We start from the raw sequence: 24,327 nt of genomic DNA on the forward strand, positions 1-24,327 counted from the left end.
CATTGTCTTACTATTTTGCTGCTTTTAGAGTCTTCTGAAGGCTCCATAAATTAAATGTGGGTATATTTTTTAAATGAATTTAAGAATGGGAACATAAAAAAATATTATAATGGTGTTTCTCAGAATAAGTCACCTATGAACATGGTAACAAACGAACTATAACTTATGTATTTTACTACCTAATTACTATAAATGAGATTAAAATTATTAACACTGTGGGATTGCTTACCACAGTATACACAAATGCTAATGTACGCAACAATACTTCTTAAGCACCTATCTCAGAAATGGGGATAAGGAGAAGTTTTAATAGGAGACCGCATGGATATTTGTCAATATTTCAAGTTTTGGGGCGCTGGCACTGTGAAATTCATTTTATAGCTGCTAACATCATCACACAAAAGGCACTGTTGTCTTTTTTTTTTTTAAACTCAATTTCTTGTTTTAAATACAACTTCCAAATGATACAGTGATTCACAACTGCTAGGACAGATGGCAAAATTGAAAAAGCAATATTGTATTTTAATTGGATTTCAGTGAAAAACTTATCAGTCATTTAGCTTCTCAGGGTACTTAAATTGCTCCCAACTTTCATTAACCTTCTGTTCCATTTCTGTTGCAGACGCTTCTGAAACACTTATTCTTTTAGTGACTTTCACACTGTTTTTTAGATACTGACTCACTCCATTACATTCTTCCCTTTTTAATTTTCCTCTTATATATTACATATAATTAAGGGAAGCACAATGTCAAATTACTAGAACTTGAGATTGAGTATCCCGAAAGCTGCAAATTGCCTTCTGTTTGTTAAAAGTTGCCCAAAAGTCCTTCTATAACCTAGGAAACATAAAATTAAGATGCATAGTCTCACCATTGCAATGGAAAAAATAGTAGAAGCACTTAAGACAACAAGCCCCCCATTTGCCAGTCATTCAGAAGCACAATTGAGGTCTGACTAAAGCTAGAAGTTCACTGCCTCTGATGTGACAAAATAATACATGGAAAGACAACTAGAAACTGGTCAAACGGATCATCCCACCGGGCTGCATAAGCTGCATGCATCTTGGCAAGTTTGGCCTTGCTCGCCTCTTGATCAGAGCTCTTGATTGCAGAAGTACCAGAAAGACCAAAAGCCCAAGACAAAATACACTGCCTAAGCCAAAGGTTTCTTTGATATTGCTCAGTCCTGAACTAAATTAGATAGTCCTGGAAACCTAAATTACATACAGAGATGACAAACTAACACGTGTCCTAAATGCTGAAGAAAGTCTGTGAGGAAAACCTTAAATTTTCAGTATGCCCCCTTCATATATGTAAAAGAAATGTTAACAAAAGGCCACATGCTTGGGACTGTGTCATTTCAAAATTTCAGAAAATATTGGAATAAACCTTAACAGCATAAAGTGAACCAAGTAACATACAGCAGCTTCCGTATGGTTAAAATAAGGCATTTAGTCGAAGCTGATCCTGTAATCCAACTCTACCTTGAAGAAGGTAAAGAACAAGCAGCCAGAAAAAGATCACCCTCGATGTCACTTGTAGCCACCACCTGTAGAAGAACGGAAAGAAAACAACTCTCACGATTCCTTTGCGGGTCAGAGATGTCCAAGGACTTTCAGGTTTTGCTTTAGCAAAAGCAGATCCTTTAAAAAAAAGAAAAGGAATTTCAATATATTTCATTGTTATGGCTAATAACAACTTTAGTTGTTCAATAGCAAAGTAAATAAGATATTTATTTAAAGGAGCAATTATTAAACAATTATTTGAATAAATGTCGTACTTCCATCATTTCACTATCTCCTCAATCCAAAATTTCTGTAAATTGTTGGTGCCCTCTTGACTGCCATTATCAGGAACTTCTACAAATACCTAGATTTTGCAATGTGTGAATAAACAAAACATTGCCATTTCTTACTATGTCAAAATTATTTTTAAAAAAATTATTAAAATTTATTCTGTTTCATTGAGGTATAAGAAATTTGATATGAAGCAACAGGAAGTCATATGAAAACTCCACATGCCCATGCAGGCATAGCAGGACCCTTTCCTGACACATCAACATCTGTAAATTGCTCCAGCCACATCATTCAGGAAAACGGAGTAAGGTTGAGAAGTATAGAGGAGTATCTGTCCAACTGAGGACTAGCCCCAGGAGCAGGGAAGCCACCCAAAGAATCATTTATCTTTGTTTCTCCTTCTACACCATTTTTCATCTCACTCATTCAAATGTCCTTTCTCTCTCATATCCATTTCTTTTTCTTCCTTGAAATTCCCACTTCTCTGGCAGCTAGAAAACTATGTAACATTTACACAATAGGGGTGTGACTTCAATTACTCCAAGGTTACTGCTTGGAAAGGGCAACTACTGTGTACTGCTATGCCATCTCCGCCTTGTTTACAAGCAGAACTGGCATTAGTGAGCTCTGTGCTGGCACAGGTAAAACACTACCAATACTGGAACTACTTAAATGCCAACGTAGACATCCATGCAGAACAGTCATTTACATGCTATTCACATATATCACTATATTGAAGTGGTCTACTACTGTTCCCTAATTCCTATAAACACTAGTTTTCAGTTCTGCTTCTTTAAAGTTCAAATGTTATTTGTTTCTTTCTCTCCCATTTTTTGAAAGTTATATTGTTAGGTGATACACACCGCAGAGGAGCTCAAAGAGACAATGGCAGGAGAGGGAGCCCAAATAATACCCTGCCAGAGTTCTTCTAGGCCCGTCACTGGAGCCATCAGCCCATCAAAGGCCCATCTCCACAAGCCCAGAGGAGGACAGAGGCACAAGGGCAGGTGGGAATCCAAATCAAGGAAGGAATACCTTGACCAGTCCCCTGCCAGCGCTGTCCCAGCAGAGCCATCAGCCCCCTTGCCCAGGTGTGAAAGCATCACCATCAGCCACTGGGAACAGCTCTCCAGATCACCTTTCAGATGAAAGGGGGTTGCTGCCCAGGGGTGTGGGACTTCTTACAGGATGCAGAGGAAAAGGAGCTTAAATTGCACAGGACTTACTATGGGATGTTTAGGGAAGAAACCAAGGATGGGAGAAAGGAAGTGTTTAGGTGATCTGGGGAGGAACAAGCCAGGGAAATTAACGGATAAAGGGATAAAAAGGACAGGTCATGTGTAAACAGCTGTGGCTCATTACTCTGCTTGTCTGGCCATGCCATGCACCCGATCAGCACACTCTGTACTATCTTCTTATTAAATTCCTTTAACTCTCTCCTGGGCGAGGGGCAGTCTAGTCGGTGGTCACACATGTGCACAGGGGGCTGAGTGCCAGCACCAGGAGTCAGACATCAGAGCATGAGCTGGGGGCCACGCGTCCATGATGCCAGCAACCCAAGGGAGCGTGGGTGTGCACGTGAGTGTGCGGGTGCTAGCAAAGACCAAGCCAGACTAGCTGGTGAAGGGGTGAAGTGGCCTGGGAGCAAGGCGATGAGTGGGTCTCTGAAGGCCAGCTCTGGGTGTGAGGGTGCCTATGCATCTCTAAGGGGGAGAGCACTGCGGGGTGCCCCAGTTAATTTGAGACTGAATGCAAAGAGCACTACCTGGGATGGATTCAGGAGACCATGCTGGCTGCTGGGCTCATAGAAAAAATGCTAAATAGTATTTTCCCTAGTCTGCGTGAGGGAAATTGAATAAAGATAAAAATAAATCAAGACTAAATAAAGGCTTTTTGAAAAGTCTCATATCATCTGACCTTCTGTTGCTTTTTTGTTATTTAAAACAGGCAAGAAAAATTCAAGGCCTGTACAACTTTTGCTCTCCAGAAATTTCAACATAACCTTTCCTCTAGATGTCAGCAGATTTGGAAGAAGTCTGAATGCATGGCAATAGATTTTTGAACTAATAACTCCAAAACTTTGTTCCATGGCAATCCACATTTCTTATTTTTCAAAATCTAAATCTATATAGCAAAATTTAAATCAAGTTTTTAAGCCTTCAGTTTAATCTAGAGGTCATCTGTTAACAGTATTTCCTATCTGTCTTCTTCAGAAGAGAGTTACGTTGGGTTGGCTGTTTTGTTTTTTTTCAATACCTACTAATACACTCTTGTTGCAAGACAAAGGATGGCAGTTATTTTTAAACTGAGAAACTCAGCTTTTTCTAGCTCAGGACCTACCTCTCACAAGATCAACATCTATGAGGTCTGGTTTCACATGTCCTGTTTTCTTTGGTTTGTTTCTCAAACCCTGCAATAGGCAAGTACTATCAAAATACATTCATGCAGATGACAGACATTATGAAAGACAAAAATATCGATGCGGTCAGTAATTGTATTTTACCCACGCTGCCATTGAAACTGCAGATAAATGTCAACTTCATAGATTTAAAGTACTATAAAATAAACGTTCCAAGGAACAAGGCACAATAAATGCCTTTTACACGCTTTACCATCTAAACAAAACCCAATCAATTACTGACCCATTAGGTAATTTTTCAAACATAGTTAAGCACTGAGGACTCATCTCCCATGGCTTGGGGTTATGCAGACAACATATGCACGCACTTGCAAGAATTAGTAATACATTTATATTAGGTTTTCATAACTTTTGCAACAGATTACTTTCTTGAATCTTTTGTCCTTAGACATCTAATTAAACTTCACAAAATGCTTACATTGCAACTCCTTAATTCCAAACACAGATAGCAAATCATGTTGTAATGCAAGAGCCACTAATCAGCACGTTCCACTGTCAGAAATCTAAAGTCTAGAAAAGTATTGAATTTTTCTTAATAGTGAATATAGATTAGACTATTAAAAAGAAGGGGGAAAAAAAAACCCACCCAACAGGAAAGCAGGAGGAAAAAAAGCAAGCTTATTTTGTCTTTTAGAAACAGCACCTTCCTTCACTAAAGAGCCAGACTACCTTGCAAAACTTTCAGGTTTGTTTTAATGCTAAAATATGATGCTGTACTCTCAAGCCCCAGAGGCAGCTGAGATACCTTTAGATTAGGCTCTTGGTAACATTAGCCAACAATGATTCCACAGAGTACAATTCATACAGAGTAAAATATAATATTTAAAAAATTATTTCAGGTAAAATTGGAATTATGATGAAAGCAGTTTAACTGCTCTCATTCAAAAAGCAGTTAAATTCACTGGTGAACTGTAGATTTCCACCATTGTCACATTTCATCCACGTGTAAAAACATTTATTACTTAAATGTACACATTAAATTTAGATGAAAGAATAAAAATGAAATTATTATCAATGAGAGAAGGATCAGTGAAATCTGGTAATGTTAATCTTCATAAGAAAAATATCAAGCAAATTGTTCAAATAGGTAGAGTGCAGCACAAAATATTTCTAAGATCTAAATTCAACTGGATTTATTTTTCATGCTGAAATAAAAATTAAAAAAAAAAAAGAAACTGTTCACAATGAACTAGATATAGTCACCACCTGATGTGTCTATTAAAAAAATGAGAGTTTGCTTTAAACAAAACAAAATTAATACATAGAACTGCAACATTGATAGGACAAAATGTGCTCTGAGGATGACAAATACAGAAAATCAGTTGTATTACAGACTAAAGCACTGCAAAGAGCTTAATGTGCAAGATTTTTACAAAACAGCAGTCTTAAAACTGCAGTAATTTTATGTGAAATGAGAAAACAAGCCCATAATTAGAATTGAAAATTATAATTCTAGAACCAGCTACAGATTCTTGTGAAATCTTACATAAGTGAGTCACTCTATTTCATAAAAAGTTCTAAAGCTTAAAAATAAAATGCCGAATGATATAATATTCAAACGTATTACTGCTTATGGGCCACAAGATTTTTCTTGAAAGCCTAAATAAAAATGTATGTGCCTCTTAGAAGAAATAACGCCCTGGAAACACATGCACAATCTTAGAAAAAGTTTACCACTGTGGTTAAATATGTTTTCGTTTTAATGAAAGAATTCTGAAAAAAAATAAGTCAACAGTATAATTTGATGCATCTTTCATAGGAAAAGTGGTGACACATTCTTTAAAAATCCCATTGGTCAAATCTCAAACACTGACAGTGTCCATGGACTACACTGAATTGATTCTTCTGCTTTTTGCCACATGCACTGAAAGAATTCCACTTATTAAGATGCAATTTCTCCACTCTCTAAAGGCATCATAAATATCTGCAATATATGCGGAAAATAGCAGTGTTTCAAACTAAAGTTAGTTTAAAAAAAATACACATACTGTTTCATACTATTCAGACCCATCCAGTTAGTTCACACAATTTCTATTCAGCAAACAACACATTTCAGCTAACTAATAGCAAGAAAAAAGTTTAAATAAAAATCCTTAAAAATAGTGGCTATTATTGTAAAAATTATTGTGCACAAACTTTAGTCTTCATAGTTATAGTTCTTATAGTTCTAACTAAACTATATATTTACAGTATCAGAAAGAGATTTTCTACTAACAAATAATAATTTTTTAGATTTTTAGTAAAGTTTATTTATAAACAGTACTGTAGTAGCTTTGAGATTAAAGGGCTAATGTGGAATACTTGAACTTAGTAGTCTGTTTCAGTGTTACCACTATTATGCTAAACTTAGTCAACACAAACTACTGTAGACACCATCATTAATTTGTTAGTTATTGGACTTCTGAGCCAAACGAGATGCATTTCGAATAAGCACAAGGCATTATTTGCAATTTGAGCAATGTCCTATTATATAGTAATTACAAGAAGTTCTGTCATAATGGCTATTGGCTTTCATGCTCGTGGAAAGGACCCTGAAAACAAGTAACCCGCTAGGGTCTCAGTTTGAAATCAGCCGTGCTGATTGTCAAGAACATTTCTGGACGCTCTCTCTATGCACACTTCAGACAAACGGCACCGCAAGACGCAGTTTTCCTGCAAGAGACTCCTGCTTGTATCAACAGCGCTGACCCGGCTGGAGCTGGAGCTGCACTCGGAAACATGCCCCCTTTAAGATCCACCGGGCAACTCCCAGTAACCCGAGGAGCCTGGCACGGCCCCAGCAGCCCGGCTCTCCTCCCAGCAGCCGCAGGCGCTGCAGGGCAGGACGCGGGGGCAGCGCCGGGCGAGCTGCCGGGGCGGGGGAAAAGGGCGAGAAGAAGAAGGGCGATCTGCCCCGGGGGGGAAAGGGCGAGCTGCGCCGTCGGCGAGCCGGGGACTCACAGCACCGCGCGGATTCAGGCAAGAGGCTTAGGAGCACTTCTAAAAATAGCACCAGCTCCGACTTAAAAGTTAATTTGTAGATTTTTGTACAGAAACTGGGGAACTCTGTGGTTCAGGTCAGTTTCCATGTAACGCAAACAATTTGTTTAGCTATTTAAGTACTGGGGAGGAAAAAAAAAGCCCACCCACAGGAAAACTGAAGCAATGTACGTTTTGCTAATGTTAAGAATTACCAATGCCTTGAAATTCATGCAGTAATAGCATATCTCTTGTATGCAGTATTTGAAGAAAAAAAGGTTAATTGCAAGAAGATGTTAATTAAATTAACATCATGGAGTATGACATAATATACAATCCACAAACTCTTACATATAGGATTGATTTCTTTTTCTCCAAAACAATTTAGCAATGTGGCAGACATTGATGGCACTGTTAGTTAAACCAAAATGCAAAGAACGCTGTTAAACTGCTTGTTCAGGGAAACAAAGCCTGAAGTACTTACCAGTCTAATAAACTGTACAAAACAATGACAGCATCATAAAGGAGGAAAAGTAAACTGCAGGTATAAGGTAACTAACTGAAAGTAAAGAGAGCTCAGATAACTGACATTAGAATTCATCACAAAGAAAAGTGAAAGACAGAGGCATTAAAACAACTAAGCCCTGGCTTAAAATAACGGAAAATAAAAAAAATGTACTGACATAAAGAAAGATGCAGCACTTTAAATGCTGCAGAGTTATTAATTATGTAAAATAAATACAGCATAATATGCCAGTTACATTTGGTTACACTCCAGAAGTCTGGTTTTACTTTACCAGTATTAAATAGCACCACATACATTGTAAATTACATCAGTGTACACAACCACAGACAGCACTGCTTATAACTGGCAAAAAATAAAATATTGAAATGCTATAATATTGTTACCTTTATTTCTCTTTGCTCTACTGATTTTTCCCATATTTGTTGATCATATGCGCCAATCTAAAAAGAACAGACACAAAAATATCTACATTAGGTTTTAAAAGACATTGATCAAATTCAATCAATCAATCTTCAACAAGACAGGCACGAAGACAGCATTCCACCTTGGCTGAACTGGATCCAGCTAACCTGGGAATGAATCATGATAGAGGGGAGAGGCGAGCAAACAGCCTCAGCCTCATGGCATCACTTGTGTAAGCCAGAGGACCAGGAACACTACACTGCCTCCCACCCTGGGTGGGATTCCAGGCTCCATACCAACAGAGAGCAGAACTACGGCAGCAACACTGACACGGGCTTTCAGTTAACTTCAGAGAAAATAACATGCACATCTAGTTGAACCCATATCTTCAATTAATTTATTATTTTTTAAATCATCTCCCTCTATATTTCCGGTTCCATTCCACCCACTTTTACAGCTACATTGTCTTTAACTTTATCTCTTAAGATTGCACAGCAACAAAATACATGGTCGGAGTGGTAATCAACTAGATTACAGGCCAGGAAAAACTCAACGAATATCAGGAAAAGGCACTTTTCCCACTGAAGCACTGATCAAATAATGTTCCTAGTAGACCTACTCCCAGATTTGTTCACTCTCATTAAGCTGCTAGCTTGTTTACTCATGAACCTCTTCTAAAGATCTTAGCTTTGTCTAAATGTGAACAAGTTTTTAGTTAAAAAATTGGAATTAAAAGGAATTCCTTTCTCCTAGGCTCTAACCTCACCACAGCATTGTAGAAAACTTTGTGCATTTGCAAGAGCAGAACCACAGAAAGACTAAAGGTTGATCCTGCAAGCACTTATTAAAATCCTAGTGCTAAGACCAGTTTTGATGAGTTCTGTCATTTTAAATAACCATCAAATACAGGTGGCTATAGTTCATTTAAGAAATTACTGTGCACTTGTAAGAAAGCCACTTTATGAGTGTCAGATATTTTGATGAAGGGCAACATTAAACTTCAAGAAACGCACATGTAAGATAGTGACAAGAACAAGTCAATATACGAGACAATATATCCAAGTTTTGTAAGAAGTTATCAAAGATCATCAGATTGCTTTGAACTCTGCACAAACAGTATTTCTAGATAATATTCACTAATGACGTCTTTTACTATGTCAATATTAAAGCCCTTCCTTCCCAGCAGTCTACCTAGACACGTACGCACATGCGCACACACACTGTTAGATATCTGGAGTTTGATTCATATCACAAACTCTGAACGGTTAAGCGCAAGATCACTCTTAGGTTATGAGGGAGAGACAAACACACTTCCCCAGATTCAACATGCCTTTACCGACTGTGCAGAGAGCTGATACAAGCAGCTTAATCCAGACACCTGATATATTTCAGTCGTCAGTGTTAAATTAAAAGAGGTTATTTTAAAAAAGTAATTTGTGGTTAAAAAAGATCTTTCAGCCAAGGATCCAACAAAAATGCAAAAAGATATTCAGGGAAGCCAATAGGCAAACACACCCACAAGTAAAAAAATCAAGAGGCATCTTCTGTGCCTCTAAACCTGACCCCTGGGGGGGAGGACAACAAACCCCCTCTAATTTATAGCAGTAAAGTCCAAAGAACATCTAAAATTGAAAGTGAGACCAGTGAATTGAATTACTGAATTACCCGTTCTCAAAGTTAAATAATAATTCCCATTCACAAGAGCTAAGCACCCAAACAATTTCTATAGTTTGCTACCCTAATACTCTGGAAAAAAAAAAATCCAACAACAACAAAAAAATCAAAACTACCTTTTGGTAATAATAATAACTACTTTGCACCTCTCATTTGGAAAAAAATGTAGACTGTGGAAAATAATTAGGGAGTCAGGTACTATACTGGGCAGAATTAAGCACTTGCTACAATTAAAGTAGTTAAACCAAAGGAAGTTTAAGAGCTAACTCCACATGGATAGCAGCCAGCAATTAAAAAGTCAGTATCTTGAATAACCACTCCACCCAGACATTTATATCTAATTGTCCTGGCTATTTCTCTAAATACATTTTAAATGAAATTTCAGGCCTTCCTGTTTTTCATGAAATGTATTGAGAAGAGCCCCAAGTGAGGTTTTTGTGCCGCATAACATTGTGTTCTCCCCTCTTCACTTCCAAAAAAGATGTCTTTCAACAAAGACAGAAAAGGGGATGCAAGTCTCCCCTCCCGATTATGCAAGAAATAAATGCGGAAGGAAGCCTTTGTGCCAATAAAGCTGTCAAGCAAACTCTGTATTCCTAATTCCATTCATAGCTGAAACTGCTGTAGAGTTGAAAGAGTCTTTAAAAGAAGGTTCTTCTTTTATACAAATAACAGGCCATTTGTTAAAGGAATTCTGGGAAACACGGGTCCTAAGAAGACATCAGAGGCAAGGAAGTTGACTGATTTAAAATTTGACTTAGATATATTTTCCTACAAACACTTCTTCTCCCTCAAGGCTAGGTAGCAGCTTCTGTCTCCACAAAAAGACAAGAAGTAGGGATTTTGCCATTCACGTTTTTCTTTTAACATTGTCCCATAAAGCAATTCTTCCAGCAGGAGGTGAAGTGAGAGAGCCAAAACCACTTTAAGGGAGGCGGTCTTTTACAACTGTTTTATTAGACTAGTGGATCTGGCCAATCACCTCTGATCAACTTTAATTATTAAAATCTGAGCACAGAGCTATTAAATAAAGGCACACTATTGCAAACTGAAAAGAGTTAAAGGGATAATTAAAGGCAGAAAGTATCATTACAATCTCTCACTTTCTATCTGCATAAGCATCCCTCCATACTTCTCTCGCAAGTGTATGAGAAGGAAACACATGAAAACAAAGGCATCATTAAAGTAGCATACTGGCACACTCCATTTCCCACATTAAACAAAAATAGGTAGAAACAGTGTTACTAAAACAAGGCAAGTAAAAAACATAGGTATTAACATTTTTCTTCTCTACCAGGAAAACACATTTACAGTTTGTGAAACATATCTTGCAGAATTCATTGAAAAGCATTTTTCATTGACAACAAGCTAAATTATAACATATAATGATTAAGAGAGATGCTAGATACCTGTATGAATTAAATTCAAGAACGTAATTCCTGAATGAATTCAAGAATGTAAGTTAATACTAGCAAACCTTCTCAGTCTTAAATTATTGAGAACACCAGTCAATTCCATCTTTAAAGAGTTTTGATTTACAAGTATTTGCATCTAAATTATGTTTCATGTTAAATCTAAATATTAAGTTGTTAAATGTTTGCATGTAGGCTCTAGCTCTTGGCTATTCGTGCAATTCTTTAAAATTGTACATACCTGCAGGACACTGAAAAGAAGTCTAGCATTTAGCAATGCCAAAGAAATTGAGCTCTGAAGGCAAATAAAATGAAGAAATAACCTTCTAGAGATAAGATCATTCATCCTTCCAACCTGAAGAATTTAAATATACACAAAACTTGATCAAAGCAAACTGCCCCTCAATATGCAACAGTCCCCACGGCTCTTCCACAGGTGTTCAAGCTTTCTGTGTCTGAAACTGTTAGGCCAACATGGAGGCCCCAATCAACTCAAGTACCTATATACTCCTGGACCCACCAACTCTACCTGGAGTCTCATCCACGACAGCGGCAAGTTCTGCAGTACCCTTCAAATAAAATTTGAAGTACAAAATGCAAGGGTCCAAAAATTGTCCAATTTTTAAGTATACAAAATAAGTAATGCTTTTAAAAAATGCCCATGAATTAGCGCAAGACTGTTTGTATAATAGCTTGTCACTGATATTTTCAATCCATCAGTCCCATCTACAACTGGCAATAGACTTTTTTTAGCAAACTATACAAAACAATATCCCAATTTTAATCTGATTTATCACAGAAATGTATTCTAATTTAATTTATAAAATATTCTAATCAAAGAGGATCTGAAAACTGTATCATAGCATTTATTTATTAAGATTTGGCAGAAAATAAATTAATAAAAAATATCCCTTGATTTTTTTCAAATTATTTGTTAATTCAAGTTAGATAACAAGCCTATCTTATAATTTTTAAATGTAACTTTCATCACTGAGCATCAACAACAACACAACCCTGTTGTAGGAAACTTGTAAGTAATATGTTACAGTTATAAACAATTCTGGTATAACTTACCTGTAGTAGAACTAGATAAACCAGCAGATGTTATTTTATACACATTTAGTTTAAATCATGCATCTCAGGCTTCCTCAATGCCAAGATTCTATCCAGCCTATCCAAACCAGTTAACTCTAAAATGTTCAGTTGTGGAGACACCATGCCTCAATAAACACTGAGTTAAGAAGATGAAAAGAATTATGTTCCTTTATATATTTGCAGAATTAACAACTACTCTTCAAGCAGCTGTTAAAATTCTTGGCATATAAGGGATGGCATGCAAAGACTGAAAACTCTGTCAGTCTTCTTTCACAATGAAAAAGTGCAGGGTTAGCATCCTAAATTAACCAAGTGTAATAAATGTTCAAATAGGTTTTCTAGAAAAAAAAAGTTTCCTCACAAGTAATTAATTGTAAAAAAAAAATTATTAACTGTATGTGACTTGACATGGGATATTAAGCTGTACAATTACACATTTGACAAAACTAAACGAAACTCACCTGATAAAGATAGCACTTTACCAAAAGATTAAACAAATTTGAGATCCTATTTAAGTGCAGACTCCTCAACATTTTCTGTTCTTAAAAGATATGTGCACCTATTGAAATTACCTAAAATAATTGCACTTATTCCTTCCCAATCAAATACCTCAGTGAGCATTTGATCACATCTCCTTATGTATTCAAAATTGTCTGGCACCTGTGCAGTTTGTTTTATAACATTAACAGCAATTAGCCCAAGTAAAAAGTGAAGCTATTGAAAGCACAGCTAATTTTTCCTTCAAATAAAGCCCAGTGCAAAGGGTTTCTGCACTGCATAATATTTCTTCCCAGTCTCTTTCTCATAACAAGCCATATATGCATCAAGATTGAATTTGAGCTTTGTGAACGACACTGATATTCACTTTAAGCTAATGTAGTGATGGTATCAACCTGTAGCCCAATACTCACAAGGCCTTCCGATTCTAATGGAATCAATCAATATTTCAGGAGACATTTATAATGCATGACCAAGCAGACTAGCAAAGATTATAATCCTAAGAATACATAGTATTTCCTGCTGGATCTTAAAACTTTAATGTCTATCAATAATGAAACCTGCATGCTAAGCTTTGCTCTTTAAAACCTCTAAACACTTTTACAAGCAACATCACAATAGTATTACAAATCCAGAAGATACAAGATACAGAGCTTGGTAAATAAAAAACAAAGTTGCTTCCTTGGACTCTCCACCAAGGAAATTAAGAGTTTAATACCTTATTAAAATATTTAGTGTTAAAATATTAGCTAATATGATTTATTAACTTTTACAGTCCAACATTCTTCAAAAAACTGTACGATTTTATGTATCAATTTTAATATTAAGATATCAATATATAAATAATTTCTCTACATGTAATATTATTCCTTTAAAAATATCTTTAAAAATGCTTCATGCTTAGTTTATGTTTAAGTATACAGTTTCAGGTATTAGACAAATCATTTCTCATTTTCTCAAAACTCAGAACAGGATTATTAAAAGTTATTTTAAACCCCATTTTATTTTTTTACGTGAACCGATCCCCATTGCAGCAAAGGCAATAATCTAGTAACTCAGCAGCATAATGCTCTCTGTTGGAGGAGATTTCTACTGTCAGGATGACTATTTTTTTCAGGATGTTTTTCATTTTCAAGGGTGGTGGGGTTTCTTCAATTTTGTTTATGGTGGATATGTGGACCAGACAAGCTAAGTTAAGACAAACTTCGCTAATAAACCACAGATAGAAATCACTATTTAATAGTTGAACACTGTCTGTTAATAGTGTAGAGTTTAGTAACTTTTAGTCAAATGGAGAAAGACAATGAAGTGATTAAAGCTGTATAACCTAAAGTGCAGAACTTTAGATTTATTACTGTTGAATTGTTACCTCCGATTACTGAATGATTCTGGGATTCCCCTCCCTTCTCCCTGTTAGGCCCCAGAGGGAGAGCCAAAACCAACGATTTAGAGTAAAATGAAGCAATTCAAAACCTTAGGAGTTATTTATTCTTAACTGTTTGAGTTGCCAACTAATGACCTGCTTAAATTCTGGCAGTAACTGCAACAGCACTGAACTTACAGCCGTTTCACTGAACAATAATTTTACCAAGGCTTACTTCAAAGATACCATCCCTTTCAGAGTACAATAATACATAATTAAACAATTATCAACTATGTATTAATAGTTTTTCTGTATCATTCATTAGAGATTAATTCTTGGTAACATCAGTCAGCCCTATTTATCACCCTGAGTAACAGTTTACAGATTTTAGCATTATCTACTAAAACATGAAACATCTTTTTTTTTAATTGCACAATTAAACATAAAGAAAAAATACATACAGAAGAATAAGTTAGAAATAGTTTGCAGGTTATATTAAATGAGTGCACATAAATAACCAACACCTACTCTAAGCCATTTCCTAGTGATATGAACTGGACACTATAGGTACATTTAGGTACCATTTCTTTGGCTTAAGTGGACTATTGAGCAAAACGGAAAAAGCAGCACAAACTGAATGAGATTCCATCTCTGTCATTAATCACAATTGAGCACAATCCCCTATGATAACATTTACTCATCTTCAAATTTCAAACTAAAGTCATCACAGAATCGCACAGCTTTGAACCTCTGAGGGTCACCTAACCCAATCTCCTGTGAAAAGCAGGTCCAGTTACTTCAGCAGGTAGAGATCCAGTAGAGATCCAGTAGAGATCCAACCATCTCCAAAGATCAGGCATTGCACAGCCTCTCTGGGGTCCTGTCTAAATGCTTGGCAAACCTCACACTAAACACTTTTATCCTTATATCTCATCCAAATTTCCCACATTTCAACTTGCATTTATTGTCTCTCATCAATCCCTGCGCGCTGCTCGGAAGAGCCTGTCTCCATCCTCTCCACAGCCTCCAAAGCAGTAGTGGTGACAGCACTGAGCTCTCTCCACTTTGCCCTCTCTTCTTAAGACTGAGCAAACCAAGATCTCTCACTCTTTATACATCACATGCTTCAGCCCCATAACAATCTTGCTGGCCCTCCACTGGGCTTGCCAAGGAATGCCAATGCTATTCTTGTACCGGACTGTGGCACAAGGATTGCAAGGTGATTTGGAAAGAGAAGGGTTAAAGAGCAAAACCTCAAGCTCTACACATCTGATAAGCGGAGATCTGCTGGAGCTTGTGGGCCAAAGACCTTGCTAAGAGGTCAAGAGGTTGCAGGAAGGCGCCACCTGATGAATAGGTCTTAATTGGGACACGCACCTACGGGGGTGATAACAATGGGCTGTGAGAAGTGCCAGGAAAGCCCCTAACAACGGCCTTCTGATGTTATCTTTAGCCAATTAAAAGTAGTAAAGTTAGTTGTACATGTTTGAAAGAACCAACCAGATTGTAACACAATCTCTATATAACCCCTGAAAGTTTTCGAATAAACGACTTTCAGCTTGCATCAAGCTGCGTCCCGTCTCTCAATCGCGGCACCGGACAGCCCAAAGCTGGACATAGCACCCTAGATGCTGTCTCACATGAGCTGAACAGAGGGGAATAATCTCTTCCCCCGACCCACAGGGTACACTATTGCTAACACAGCCCGGTTACTCTCCAAGTGTTAAGCATTTAAGACCTCTGCAACACTTTTTTTTTTTTAACACTTACATACTTGCACAAAACAAAGCAGCCTCAAGACATAACTGGGAAAGGAAAACCACCGACAGCCTCAGTATTCAACGTAATTCCCTGAAGGCCACTGAAAATTCAGCAGTTTTACCATCATTGCAACTAGGATTTTAAGACAGCACTGCCCTTATGCCCCTGACCATTTCCACTTCCCATGGCACACTTTTCTTGTGCCAGCACATTCACCTGGGTGGCTGAAAGATCACTCAAGAAGAGAAAAGAAAATAGTAGGCTATATAATAATAATATATATATAGTATATATAATATATATATAGTATATATAATGAAACAATTGAAGAATCAGTATTACAGACAGAGGGATTTCATCTCTTTGCTCCTCCCCCCTGCTTTAGATAGGTTCAGCTCTTTATGGATTATCAGTCTCAGTTTAAACTGGATTAGTCCCCTGACCAAATTCACCACAGAAGTGCATGAAAGTCTGTGGAAAGGCAAAGCAGGCACAGGAGCCAACAGACAGCCAAAATGCAAGCCTGCTTCGTTCAGCCACAACAGCAATTTTTGAGTCAACTTTTGCACAAGTTCAGAAACTTGAGTTTTGTCTAACCAAAACAAGGTGCTGAAGGCAATCCCCACCATTTGGTCAGATAACAACTTGAGCACCAAATCCCAGCGCTAAGTGGAAGGAAACTCTTCTAAATATACCTTTTTTTTTTTTCCCTTGGTGCTTTCACAGATAGGCAGCTCTAACACTTCTCAAGTTTTGGCACTTGAAGGTGGACATTTTTGAACTGATGCAGTTTCAGCATCCAAAGCTTTAGGTAATATAGCCATACAGCCCAAACATCTGGCAAAAAATGGCTTTGGTGCCAGGGTCACCAATGCATCACGTGAATTCAGCGCCAAGAAGAAAATCAGGTAGCTTCAGGGAATGACATAATTTTGGGGGTTTTCCCCTCCTTTATTAACTTGGCAAGTATAATCTTGGACTAACAAGCTGTAAAACGCTGAATATTACAGATCTTAAAGCAATGCAATTAGAACTCTAATTTTGCCCTTTAAAACCATGAGAGAGAAAACATCTCATTTGTTTTATTGTGCCCTTTAACAGCCGTACCCAAGGGACACCCTAAACAGCGGAAAGGTGCACTGGCAAAGTTAACTGATATGCAATCAGGTGCAGGATTCGGGTTCAATTCATTAAGTACCATTCTGCCTTCCCCTACAACCACCCCCAAGAGAAGGAACAACATAATTCTATCCTGCAATATTATCAACAAATTTGTATAAAGTTCCCCATTTTAGCAACAATGCTTCTGTGAGGATTGAAAATCAGAAAGTTGTTAAGGTAAAGTTACATATAGTCTCCAAAATGGAAAGCAGACCAAAAATTGCTTGTCTACTGTTATCTGCAAACTTGAAAGTATTAAAAGAAATTAATGCAAAAAGCTTGTTACAAGCAATACAAGCAATGTTTTAGATTATTACCAGTTTTATTATTTTTAACATCAGTTACTGTTACTGAGGCAATACTTCAAGTATGCATAAAGTACCAGTATCAGAAAGGTATGCCATTAGATACTGAAATCGTTTAAAATAATTGTGGGGGTGTCATACTTTTTTCAGAGGAAACATTATGACGGTTTTCTCCATAAAATTCATCAGTTACAAATCTGAAGCAAGTTCAGCATTCTGGTAAATACACATAATCCTAAGGATTATGTGCATATATATGAACATTAGCTCGGTAGCTGTTTGGGACCATTCCCGAGAGCAATGCAGACACCCCTGCCCCACCCTTTTATTGCAAGAACCAACACAGCAGAAAGTGCTGAAAACAAGCTAGACAAACCCGGTGTGACACACAAATACCTCCCCAGTGCACCTAGGAACACAGCAGAGGTTTTCCCTTGCAAAAATATTCATACCAGCTGGGAAATGCAAGCTATCACTGGAAGCAGTAAAGCTATGTCCATGCAATCTCATACCTCAAATAACAAGCTGGTATAATACACTATCTGAAATCTTACAATGCAACTTAAAATTACACATAATTGATTACTGTCTTGTAAAAATACACTAATCAAGAGCTCCTATGCACTAAAAGCAGAGTAAATCTATTACAACAACAAAAAACAAATTTACATAATAAAAAGTCTGACCTTTTAAACTATTAAGCACATTACCAAATTATCCTCGTGTGAGGAGTTCAATTTCAGACAATAGTATGAGTCATAGAATGGTTTAGGTTGGAAAGGACCTTGAAGATCATCGAGTTCCAATCCCCCTGCCATAGGCATGTGAGTAAACTCCATGTTTGGAAAACTCACCTAAAGTAAGGTTGGAAGAGCTCAATTCCTTAACTCTTTCCATTAAAGAAATATGAAAATGCCTTACTTTTGCGAAACCAACAGACCTTTGATACTCAGTAGACATCAAATAAATACATTTAAAAAAAAGCATTGAAATTGAAAACAAAGAAAAACAAGGAGCAAGTTATCTGTTCAATATTTCTTATGCAGCCTCCACCTACTCAAATATATTTTTCTTCTTTATGTATGACTATAAATATCAGAAGTTATTCATTTTTTTTTTAGGGCATTCATACACCAATTCATTAATCTGAAAATACACCCCCAAAATAACACTTTATTTCCCTCATTTTATCATATAGGCAAGTCATATCAATTTGATCAATACTGACTGCAACCCTGGTTCTCTCTTGCCCCTGAAACACTGTTTTACTGCCAGAATGTGCTAGGTTTAGATCCCTCCCGGCTTTCAGCTTCAATCATTGTTGTGAGGAATCAGCAGATCTAAAAAGCAAGGTAAGAGGGACAACTTTGGCAACTCTGAAATAAAAATTTAAAACTGAAATCAAACACTACTTCAGAGTTCAGTATTTTGTCATCATAAGCAATCACATAATAGAAATGCATCAGAAAGGACAAAAAAAATGTCTGGTACCCACTAACCACTAGCATAGCTCTTCCTGTTCCCCAATTTGAAATCTTTGGTGCAAAAAGACAAATCCATGGGGAAAAAAATATTGTAACAGATTTAAATACATAAATAAGCAAATAAATAAATAAGTAAATAAATAAATAAATAAATAAATAGATAAATAAAATCAAGGACATGGCTGAAAGAGCCTAGATTCTCCCAGGAAAGTATCACACACCACGCTACAAAGTTAAAAAAACCCCTTGGGGCTATCAGCCTGATCCAAGAGAACCTTCAATAAATAGGACCTAAGAAATCTTATTTGCATGAGATGTAACATTTCTGCAGTGCAGCCATTTGTCCTAAAATAAGACTCCACTTCCTCATACCAAAAGAAGCTGAGCCTGCTGGTTTGGCAGACCCCATGTGGATTGCAATTAAATTTTGTTCACACCATGGAAAACGGTGACATCTGGTTTATGCAAGATCTTATCCCTCCTAAACACAGCCCAGTCTTTCATGAAGTAACAGTAGTCATCTCATCACAACTCCTTGCCATGAAGGTAGCATGCAATTTCTGGCCAAGCAGACCTCTGTAAAAGCCTACAGAGACTTGTAGCAGAAATATTGTTGTTGCTGTAAATGAAATAAATCGAAATGTGTGTGAAATCACTGGAACAAAATGTCAGAACAAGGGTTAAAAGAATGACCTGTACTGATAATGAGTAATCCTGTTAGGAGCAGTGTCCTGGGAAAAGTAAAATTGAGGAGTGGGTTGTTTATATGAAGACCAGAAGGCCTGTCCTCTGTAAGATCACAGCAGAGTGACTCATCGGCAGAAGATCCTGCCTTCCTAACATCAGGAGGATGGAAAGTTGGAGCATTACATGTATGGCATTCCTTTTCCTGTATGACCAACAGGAAAACAGACATGTATTAAAAAAAAAAAAAAAGGAAAAACAAAAACAGATAACAAACATGAATTTCACTTAACATTTATGGAGACTTCAGATTCTTTCTTGCATCAAAGGACCATTTATGTATAAAGCTGAATACCATAGAGAATGTGTCCAAAGACTAGTTCATCATCACATCAATGACAAAATCTCAGAGACGTGATGAGGATCTGGTAGTCAGCATCTCTTGCATTGCACAAAAGAGGTCCTGGCCAGACCACACACGCACACAACTTGGTATTTGTAAGTATTATCAGTATGACAGTGTGAGTGAATGAAATTTATGAGAGAACGAGTGGAAGTGGGTAAAATCAGCACCATTTTCCCCTTCCATAAGATCCTGCACTGAATTTTGTTACACTAAATCTTCTACAAGTCATCCTCCAAATCTTTAAAAAATGGGATTGGACATGCAATCAAGAAATGGTTCAAAACCAGTGTAATTCCACTGATATTTTTACAAAAATACTTTTTGTAAAGCTTGAATAAGAGAAGAGAGCAGACAGTACAAATAAAAAATCCTCATTACATTCTGAATTATTTTCATTTTTTTTAATATGTAATTGAATGTTTGGAATAAATTAAGTCAGCAAAATTCATTTTTCTGCTTTTCCAACTGTACCTTTAATTCACAGTTGTAAAGATCTCAGCAAGGCATACCAGTATTGTGTTATTTCTAGAAATTAACTGTTTCTTAGCTAAAAGTTAACCAGAACTTGTGTTTTGAAGACTGTTGCCATCATTCTGCTAAGGACAAGATGCTTCCTCTCAAAAAGACAGCCATAGGCCCAAAGAAAGCAATAACTCACAGAAACTTACTAAATCACTGAGAGCCAAGAAAAAAAAATAATCATAACACCTTATTTATATCTTAGTAAAGAAGCACATCTCCAAATTTAGCAAACTTTTCAGCTATTTAAAAGCAATTTAACCGAATATGCGAACTGGCATACTAATGTCAAGGAGATATAATGATTTGAAACTGTCAAAGTAATAAATTAGACACATCAACATTTCTATGTGCGAACATGAATGATAAGATACAATATCAGGTGATACTGTAACTATGTATCTCCAAATTAGATCTTTTTCTTCTCCCGTCCCCCAATTTTTTTTCTAATTAACTTCTAGAAAGCCCTAGCTTACCCCTTTTGAGTATGGATTACACAGTTTCTTGTTACCGACAGAAAACAAGTTTCAATTCTTACTTTCTACTTAAATACAAAGATTCATTTGTGTGTTATAGAAACAACATTCACCTATACATTAATTAACATTCTACTGAGAATTAAAATTTTGTTTCCTTTTTTTCCATATCACAAGCAGCCAAGGGAGCGAGGAGTTTTCAACATAGACCAAAAGCTACTCCATTTCATTAGATACAGTCACTAAATATTTATTTACTTTTGGAAGAAAAGCTTCAAGCTACTCACTCTCATACAATGCTAACCAATAATGCAATAGTACTTTATATTTATTATACTTTACAAATAAAACACAATAAGCCAACTTTTTTTTTTCTTTAAAGCCACCATAAAAACAAATAGAAAGCTTACCTTCTTCTGGTACCAAACTATAGCATCAGTTACTTTGGACGCCATTTATTCCACTGAATTCACACAGTCATTTTAGGCTGTTAACAGAAAAAGACAGAGCTTTACTTCCACCTTCCCTATGAAGGCCAACATAGGGAACGAAGAAACGTTCCCATTACCTGCAAAGCACCTTGCCTCATCGCTATTTTAGTAAGAGTTTGGGTTTTCTCCTTTAAGTAAACAAAAAGCTACAAATCTGCTGCTACAGGACATCAGAAGAGTAGGAAGAAGGAATTAAAAAAAAAAAAAAACAAACTGTTAAAATAGTCTTTAAAAAATCTGAATATTTTTGTGTTTAATAATCTTTCATCTCACCGATTCCCTTTAAAAAATATATGTATGTAAACAAATACACCATACCCAAACCCAGTTAAAAAAAGTCAATGGGGCACACTATACTACATGTGACCTTTTAACGCTAGTTGGTAAAAGCTTAAGTTTCCAGCTCCACCTAATATTCAGCCTCCTTCCTATGTTTACAAAACGTTTTAAAATGTTATTTTTATATAACTGCACCAAGTATTTAACATGCAAGGAAATTCCTACTTTATTCTGTAAAGGTATAAATTCCTAACAAATTATGCAAAGGCTTTGAAAAAGCTAGTGTAAGTAACTTCAAAATCTTAAACAAGGTTTTCAAAAGTACTACCTGAATGATTCCAAGATCAAGCATAATTGGTAAAAATCAACACAAGAAGATCTCAAAAAAATTTTGCAAACACAGTTTCACAGAACCACAGATGGCTGAGGTTGGCAAGGACCTCTGGAGGTTGCCCGGTCCAACCCCTCTGCTCAAGTAGCATCACCTAGACCAGGTTGCCCAGGCCCGTGTCCAGACATTTTGAGTATCTGCAAGGATGGAGAACTCCACAAGCTCCCTGGGCAACCTGTGCCAGCACTCAGTCACCCTCACAGTAAGTGCTTCCGGATGTTCTGCTGCAATCTCCTGTGCTTCAGTTTGTGCCTGTTGCCTCTGGTCCTGTCCCTAGGCACCACTGGAAAGGGCCTGGCTCCGTCCACCTTGCACCCTCCCTTCAGGCATTTACATACATTGATAAAATCCCCCCGAGCCTTCTCTTCTCCAGGCTGAAGAGTCCCAGCTCCCTCAGCCTTGACTCAGAGGAGAGATGCTCCAGTCCCTTCGCCATCTCTGTGGCCCTTCATTGGACTCTCTCCTGTATGTCTGTGTCTCTCTTGTATGGGGGAGCCCAGAACTGAATCCAGCACCCCAGGCATGGCCTCACCAGTGGCGAGGAGGAGGAGGAGGAGTAGTTTAGCCCCCAAACACCAAACTATGCATCAAGCATTCTTCCAAGATTGATCTCTCTCAGCAAAAAAAAACATGATTAAGGCGTATATTTCTGATAAAAATCCTATACGTATCATAACATTGTCAATATCAACAAGAATATTGCACCTTATATTTCTTCATTAAAAGGAAACAAGAATTATTAATCTGTTTTTATAATGAAAGGTTAAAGGTGATCTTTGTCTTTAACACAAAGAAAGATAAGACATTTGTTTACAGCATTTGCACAGATAAAAGCAAAGAAAAATACAATGTTCAACAGATGGGATGGAAACTGAAACTGTGCAATAGATTAAAATAGAAGTGTCTTTAAGAAATGCCTGAGCATTAGAATAACTCATGACACTTTATTATACATTGTTCATCACCAAAAATTTCAGCTTTTAAAAAATAAAAGCAGAGATTAGATTACCTGATCGTAACAGCTGTTTGTATGAAAATCACAAATACTCCCTCTACAAAGGCCCTATCAACACTCCCATCTTCCAAGACATTTCTTGGAAAGAAAAGACAACACTCCAAAATATTCTGTTCTTCACCGACACCTGCTTATTCAGTCTTCCCTGACTCGTGTATGGATTCAACAAATAGATTGATTTCATACCACGTCCTGAGGATTTCTAAGAAACACAATGCCGTACATGTTCACATTTCACAAAGCTTTTTCAAAAAAGAGAAATCAAATACCCAAAAGGAACTATATTTAAGATTTCTAACAGTATAACTCCAATATACTTTATACAGCTTCAGATAAAATTACAACACAATAGAAAGAAATATCTCTGAGAGAGCTTAGACAGTCATTAACAATTTTCAGAAATATCAGGATACTGACTTTTCATGCAACTGAGCAAACACACACTGCAATTTTTCCACTGTTAATAACACCATCATGTAAGTCACATCAAGTCAGTTAAAGCTGCCAGCCATGACTGTGTCAACATCTGTAATTGTTTCTGACCTAGTTGTTTCTGATAATAGTAGAAGTTTTTCTAGGAGCAACTATCAGTTATTAAGAATTCATTGGCACAATAAATATAAAAATATTTCTATCACATGGAGCCCAACAGAGATTTTGATATAACTTGGTGTATTACATAGACTGGTGACGCTTCTTTCTCACCCATATAAAGGTTAAAATAGGATTTGCATTCTTGTTTGAAAACCTGTTTAAGTATACTTAAATTTAAAATCATTTGCTACACTGGACTGTAGACTCAAAGTGACATAAAACCCTTAGCCATACATAGCCTCCACACGTAACGTGACATACATCGCACAGTCCCAGCGAAAGCAGCTTCACTGCTCAGAGAGGCGGCCATGTAGGAAGGATGCCATACAGATTTTGATCATGCCTGCACCCCTTGCCTTCCCCTCCTCTCTGAACTCAACTTGGAGGATGTTTAACTCCTCATTTCTCTTAAACCAACATCCCCTCTCACATACAATATACCCTACTTCCTGCCACCATAATTACAGGATGAGAAAAAGGTTGGAGAAACTCATTACCGGCAGTAAAGAACTAACTGTTGAGCCTCCACAGAAACCTCTCCCTCAACAGCTACACTAACTTGATCTCTCTCTCTCTCAAAGGTCAATGATTTTTTCAGGAAATCAACACTAACTTATG

At 37.0% G+C, this 24,327-nt stretch overlaps 1 protein-coding gene across 1 annotated transcript in view; it reads right to left on the bottom strand.

The window, feature by feature from the left end:
• The window catches only part of PHTF2 (putative homeodomain transcription factor 2), a 74,920-nt gene that overhangs the window by 39,129 nt on the left and 11,464 nt on the right, over positions 1-24,327 (bottom strand). The window contains exons 2-5 of the mRNA XM_082498604.1: positions 21,350-21,426; positions 8,083-8,139; positions 4,137-4,206; positions 1,485-1,643 (exon numbers count right to left, since the gene is read on the bottom strand). Of these exons, the coding sequence (XP_082354730.1) occupies positions 1,485-1,643; positions 4,137-4,206; positions 8,083-8,139; positions 21,350-21,394 (331 nt within the window). The 5' untranslated portion in view covers positions 21,395-21,426. The remainder of the gene's footprint in view (positions 1-1,484; positions 1,644-4,136; positions 4,207-8,082; positions 8,140-21,349; positions 21,427-24,327) is intronic.

The sequence above is a fragment of the Vanellus vanellus genome (genome assembly GCF_965231255.1).
Source record: "Vanellus vanellus genome assembly, chromosome: 1".
NCBI classification, from domain to species: Eukaryota; Metazoa; Chordata; class Aves; order Charadriiformes; family Charadriidae; genus Vanellus; species Vanellus vanellus.